General features: G+C 28.4%; 1 protein-coding gene across 1 annotated transcript in view; it reads left to right on the top strand.

The window, feature by feature from the left end:
- The first annotated feature begins 6,183 nt into the window (after positions 1-6,183).
- The window catches only part of LOC132945138 (uncharacterized), a 41,602-nt gene continuing 40,088 nt past the window's right edge, over positions 6,184-7,697 (top strand). Inside the window, exons 1-2 of the mRNA XM_061014795.1 lie at positions 6,184-6,408; positions 6,521-6,781. Of these exons, the coding sequence (XP_060870778.1) occupies positions 6,704-6,781 (78 nt within the window). The 5' untranslated portion in view covers positions 6,184-6,408; positions 6,521-6,703. The remainder of the gene's footprint in view (positions 6,409-6,520; positions 6,782-7,697) is intronic.

Below are 7,697 nucleotides of genomic sequence, written 5' to 3'. Positions count from 1 at the left end.
CATATTCTTAATTTAATAATGGTAATCTGAATATATTTTTCAAAATTAAACCTATTTCTGTTTGGTTATTGATCTTGTTGGATATGACGTCTTCTGTGCGTAACAATAGAGCTCAACAATATACTTTCACACAAACCACTTGTAAACATCTTCTTACTCGCATTCATGAAATTTCGCGTTGTGCGATTTTATCAAATTAAATAATATATAGAGATACTATATGCGTAACCATAGTAAACGAAAGCGGTATCTGTTACCAACTACTTCGGATACATGCGGCTCGACAATTTATACATTATAATATTTTAGAGATGTCTGGTCCTATTAATTTATAGCTATTAATACAATATAATATTGTATAATATTGATTGGTCTGGCGTATAAAATACGTACCTATATATTGAACTTTTATAATTGTGTATTTTTTTTGCCTATATGTGTTATTTTTATCTTAACACGTATCTCCACCACAAAATCTCCTAAAGAATATAGATAAATCGTTGAAAATTATGAATAATTCTAAACAATATGTAACATTTGATTTTCGATTAAAAAAAAAATTATTATATTACCAAATTTTACTTTGTACATATCTATATATTATATATACTCTTTATAGTAATAGGTATACTAATATATTAACGATGTATGCTATCATAATATGCAACGGAATGACGCGCAGTGAATTTGTGATGTTTCCGGCCAGACCGGATGTGGAAGACAGTTGTATTGTATATACCTAAGCCGTGGACGAGTTAATCCCTTGGCTACAGACATATGTGTGTGAGGCGCCAGCGGAAGTATAGTAATAAGTTATAAAACAACGACACATAATGAGATATGCGATAACCCACAGTAAAAACTTCATCGCGTCAAATGGACTTAATTTTTGGCGTTTAACTACCCACGTATTCGTATATGTGTGTAAAAATGTATTCAAATGATTGTTGATGTGTCAAAAAGTATTAGAAACCCATCGATGATAAGAATAAAAAAAATTGTGGGGGTACGGACAAACACATTTACTATGTAAACTGCAGTATTGATAAAAATGGTCTACGCACATGTATTATGTTAGTCATGCCGTGCATTAAATAAATAGGCCGGTATACTAATAAATATCATATATAATATATATATATATAAACTATAGTACGTTCTAAAGAGTAAATTACGTAGGTATAACTAAGGATTAATGGTAGGTTAACTATGGACAGAAACATTAGGAATAAATGAATAATTGTCATTGCAGTTCTAACTTTGTTATGTTATCGGGTGGGTAGGTATAACCTAACCTAACCAGCTATTGGTGATTTTCAGGAATTTTTTTGAATCGTTAATTCGATTAAATATTTTATCTGCTTTTATATTTTGAATTTGAATTTATTTTCCCATTGCTATGCTAGGTTTGATTATAATTTATAAATATTGTTTATAATCATTTATCACTGTAGAGCTGTAACAAATATTTGTATAAAAGATCAGTAAAGAAAAAGCTGCCATCATTATGTAAATACTTTAATGTATTTACATTTTTATAATGCATTTTGTCACCCCTCTAAAAATAATATAATTTTATTGGACACAAAAATTATTTCAATAAATTTGATAGCATTTTAATTTTGGGAATGTCGGGAAATTTGGGAAAGGTTGAATGAATATTGAATATTTTAAACGTATTTATGAATTATTTTTCTGGATAAGCATAATATATCCAATACGTGTTTTTAAGTTTTATATTCCTACAAGCCAACTTTGGAAAACTTTTATGAATTTGATTAATTTAAGTAGATTACTACATATTGTAGTTAGTGTATAATTGAATTATATAAAATGAAAATATGTGTATTGTCTTAAAATAACTTTATTTACACTTATAAACACTTATAATCCTTGAGTCATATCTAAATAGTAAATCAAAGTGTAAAAAGTGAATCAATTTTCACAAATATTTTATAACCAAAATGTTATGATATTATACCATAGAGTACCTAAATAATTTAAACACAATATATTCGTGTTTGACACGAATATAAAAAAATAACTTTGGAAAATGAGTAGAACGAAATAACGAAACCTTATAATATATTATGTTCTAATATAAACACAATACACATATAATACAATGTTAGATCTATTTGTAAGAGGGGGAGAGGAGACATGAACTCCCCAATCATTCAAAATCCTTTATTCTTTAATATCGTTTCGTACCTATCCCCATTACTTAAAATAAAAAATATCTTAAAAAATATTCTTGAAATTGTTATATAAATAGTAATCAACGATATTTTGTATAACTATCAAAATGTCTACTAATGAATATTTATTAATAATTTGTATCACCTACACATTATTTATATTTAAACGATTAATATTATATTATTATGTATAAGATACTATTATATTTTTGACAAATATTCCTAATTCCTGTAAATGTAAACATTTTTGAAATAATTATTTAAATTACCACGATGATATAAAACGTTAAATTAAATAAATCGTACCTGCGTTTGAACATATTTTATATTTATAGTACACATATGGAGGACGGAGTGGCCGAGTGGACTAAGGCGTCGGTTGTGACACCGGTTCAAAACCTCGGCTGCAGGCGGCATTTTTCTTCGGGCATGTCGCGGTTTCCGGAGAGAAGTACCGCCATCCCCCACCCGGGCATGGCAGATACCAACGGGTGCCCACTAAAAAATTTGCCAAACTAACAAACACACGTGTTTAAATCTACAGTACCCTCCCCCCACAGTTAAAAACTACCCAATGGCCTATGTTGCCGCGGGTTGATTAATAAAAAAAAATAATACACATATTGTGTACATTATTTATTAATATGTATCAAGGCTGGGCAAGTTAATGATTTTTTTTAACTCAGTTAAGTTAAGTTAATATGCACCAATAACAAAAAGTTAAAAGTTAATACACAATTTTTGTTAACTTTTTATTAAGTTAAAAAAAAGTTAATTAGTTTATACAACGCTAGTGTACTTAATTTTTTTCCAACTCAAAACTAAATTATAGGATATAGTGTTTATACTTCATATAGTATTTCTATATAAGTTAGATTCAAATGATATAAATTTTTAACTTCAAACAATTTACGATACATATTTTTTAACATGAAAACAAAATATACTGAAATAGTGAAATATTATAAAATTAAAAACAAAATAAATTAACTTAACTTACTTCTTAAAATGAAAAATTAACTCGTTAATTTCACGTTAATTAAGAAAAACATTTAGTAAGTTAACAGTCAAGTTAATGAAAAGCCAAAAGTAACTAGTTAGGTTAAAAAGTTAAAATAAACCAACTTTTTAACTAAACTTTAACTTTTTTACTCGTTAAAGCCCAGCCTTGTTATGTATATTGACATATTGTATATATTTATGTATTATGATTTATAAAAATATAATATGTTGGAATGTAGGTAGATTTTAACGTGTTATATCATTGTGGCAATTTTAAATATTTTTACAACAGGAATATGTTACAAAAGAGTATACTATACATAATATAATATTTAAAAGGTACATAAACATAATATTAATCGTTTAAATAAAAATAATGTTAGGCAGGTGTGTTTCAAATTATTAATTTACCTATTTTTTACATTTTATACAACCATCTAAAATATTTTTATATTGACAAAGTTTAATAAAAATTCAAATTATTGTTGTAGACTGGATTCACTACGTTGAATAATTTAATTGGTTTCAATTTTATGTATTATTATCAAACGCTATTGTAAAATTAATTTACGACGTGTGGACTTGTATTTTCAGTTTTTTTGTAACTGCTTTAAGAGCAATTTAAATGAGGTACCTTAAATTTAAGCTTTTTGAACTGAAACTGAAATTTGTGTGGAACCTTATTTATAAATTTTTTAATCTTATAGTTATGAAAAGAAAAACTTTTATATATTTCTAAATATAAAATAATGTACAAAGTTCAAAAAATTTCTTATGACTATAAATAGCTCAAAAAGAGTCAAAATAGTTTTAAAATTGTACGAAAAATGGTAATTTTAACATTTGATTAAAATTTCGAGTGTCTACGGGTATTTATTTTTGAATTACAAAAAAATATCAAAAATTTATAGATAAAATTTCGTTAATTTACTACTAAAAATTTAATATTGTAAAAGTTTTAAATTCAAATATTTATAAAAAACTAATGTTACTTTCTGGTAAACTGTTTAAGGTAAAAAAATAGTGGTGAATCTTCTTTTAAAATTTCTAACTTAAGCTATAAAACATTTGTGAATAAAATAAAACGTTATGCATTTCTTTCTGCAGAATAATTTCAGAATATTCAAAATGTTCAAAACGTTGTCAACATTTGAACTTTAAACTCATATAAAAAATAATCGTGCCTATGTATCTTTAAAATGTTTGAACTTCTATTAATGAAACTTTTAAGGAACCTTGCATTCAATTTTCAAACTTTTTACTAAGTGAAGAAGTTTTTATAATTTCAAGTGTTTATGGATATTTTAATGTTTGAGTTACATAAAAAAAAAAAATTGATTTTTTAAAAATTGGTTTTGCGTAAAATTTACCTTTTTACACTTTTTTTTTTGTTTTTTCGACGCTTTCTTAAGTCACTGGGAATTATCTATTTTGACCTCTCAAAAGTACCAACTAGATTCACTTTCCTATCATAAAATCTGATGATGTAAAAAATCGGAGAATTTTTACTGCCCCAAAAGTTGATGAACCTAGCCTAGAACCTAACCTATATCTATGTATAATATAATTTATTTATTTATGACCCTAGGAAGCATAGGTCATTTTAGGACTTTAGGTGTACAGGCGGTTACGATTGGTCGAGGAACACACGTGTTTATTTGGGTCGAGAATTCGTCACAAAAACCTGGGTGGTCACCCATCCAAGAGGTAGACGATGCTTGACCACTGCGTCACACCATGACCCAGTATAATATAATATTATCATTCGAAAAGGTTTTTGTCTAAAATAATAATAATATTAATAATAATAATTTTTATCTTTACCTGGGTCAAACTTTTACACCATTAGTTTTTATTTATGCCAGGGTGCGTAAGGGTGTGTGGTATGGAAATCTCAAACGCGTATTGCACACGTCCCGTTGCGGTGGCACGCAAAGCTCTTCACGTTTCTCCCCCTCCCCCAGGTGATTTTAATACACGCATTGTACTGTAACGATACAAAATATTAAAATATGTCCGTTGACAGATGCATCAGTCTCTCTATTATAAGGTTATATATATTTTGTCACGTAATCATTATTTCGTTCTTCACCGCGCCGCTGCAGTAGGTGTACCTGTATTGAGTATATACTTATATTTAGAATATATAATATATATACCGGCTGGATGATTCATTTATCATTGAACTCTCATTATTTCAAAAAGTATAAATGATTTTCAAAATATTTTTTTTACATGGTACAATGTTGTTTCAAAAAAAACAATTTTTTTTTAAAATTATACTTTAAAAAATTTTTATCCCCAACATTTTTAAGTTTCTTACTTTTTTGAATGACAAATGAGTAATGACAACATATAGCTTTAGTACTACAAATCAGAATATTTTTCTAAGTACTTTGATACATAAAAATCGAATCTATTTCGAGTACATACCTAGTTTATGAGTTATAATTATTATTTAAACTTTAAAGTGTAGATGAACACTCCGTTACCCCGAAAAATGTTGGTCCACTTCTCAGTTTGTCTAAACTTGAGTCAATATTTATAACTCATGGGCTACTTATCCTAAATTCTATTTTTATACATCGAAATACTCACAATTTTGTTTTTGATAATGAAATTAAAATTGTAAGTTATAATTGAAAAAAATGAAAAACATAAACAGTTACGATTTAAAACGTTGTTCGGTGACGACTTTTGAAACGTTGTAAAAAAATAAAAATATTTTCAAAAACATTAATACTTTATGAATAATATGAGCGCGTCTTGCGTTAAACGAATCACCCAGCAGCAGGTATGTGTAGGGCAGGTACTTATACCTATGTATACGTTATTATCATATAATAATTTATATTATTGTATCAAAACTAATAGTCGTCACACGCCACCGCCGCGAACGCCACCGCCGCCGCGCCAAGGGTTGGTGCGCCGTTGACGTAGGCGGAGTCGTCGCTGTGCTCGAGTACGCGCGTACGTCCAGTATATATATGGGCGCCGGCATTTCGGGACACCTCACTTATCCGGCCGACGACGACGACGGTACGATTGTGTCCAACTGCTGTCTCTCCACGCCGAACATTTTATTATTATAGTCCACATTACACACACTCATACACCACCGCCGTTTGATATAATATAATAATAACATTATTATATTATATACATCGCATAATAATATATACCCGCACCATATATTATTATATAGGCGGTAAATTAAGATTTAATATTATACGTTAAATTTCACAACATTCAATATTATACAATATTATATTATATTATTCGAAAACATTTATTAATTTATAATCAAAATTCCGATATAGGCTTTCAACCGCGGCGGTTCGAATTCACACGTCACACGACAGCATACATTGATCGTTGAAATCTGCACCTGTCGATTATTCCATCATCTGCCGTGCGCAATACCATATTTTTCCAATATTATATTATAATATACGTATATTTCACTTTTCACCCGGCATCCCCAAACAGTACTCATCGACGAGATGGCCAGCTCCAGCACTATGATCGTCGCCGTCGCCTCAGCGCTATGCGTACACACCATATTGGCCTACCCGACTTCGGTAAGACATTCACATATATACTATATATATAAATATAATAATAATAATATATTCAAATTGCACATACACTAATATATCGCCGTATTATAATAATACGAATTCAGTAATATTGTATATATGATATTAATATATTATATATAATTATAATAATAATATTATGTTTAACTTCCGTGTGACGCTTTTGGGGTATTTCATCAAAGATAAACTTTAAAATAATATATATTTTACGATAAATATGAACTTTTTTGTTGAAAATTCACTTGACCGGGTGAGCATCGCATACTATAATAATATGTCATATTCTGATCGGCGATGCTTTACCGTATAGCATAACGTTCACGATAAAGTCGCGTTATTTCATTTTCAAACGAAACGAACGCGATACGAGTCCCCGTGAGTTTCCGCGATGTCTGGCGCGTCGCATTAAAGTCGTTCACAAAATTCGTCTACACTTAACTTAGAATAATTCTGATTAAATATTATGCCAAAGTTTCCCAATACGTGAATTATGTAGATGATTTTTTTCTACAGAATTCAGTAGAAATTAATACATGTAACATATTTCTGGATAATTGCATAAACGTTGCAAATAGTATATACATTAAATTTTAATTTTCCTCAAAGTTTGATTAAAATTTTGATTCTAATGTGCTATATTGACCTTAAGGCAATCGAGCAATTAGCTAAATGTATCATTTTAATTTTTATATATATGAGTAAGCGTAAAACTAAATTTATAATTTGCTCTGTTTTTATTGTTTCATAATAAATAAACATGCCTTTAAATTTGAATTTACAAAATACATACAATTTTCCAAGTATTTTTGAACATAAACTTATGTATATTATACTTTTTTGATGAATATTATACATTTTTATGATAGATATTAAATTTTATTTGCGTTAACATGTGCAT

This window comes from Metopolophium dirhodum, chromosome 5 (genome assembly GCF_019925205.1).
Source record: "Metopolophium dirhodum isolate CAU chromosome 5, ASM1992520v1, whole genome shotgun sequence".
NCBI classification, from domain to species: Eukaryota; Metazoa; Arthropoda; class Insecta; order Hemiptera; family Aphididae; genus Metopolophium; species Metopolophium dirhodum.
Note: the sequence above shows the minus strand (reverse complement) of the source record. Positions and strands in the feature narration are given on the sequence as shown.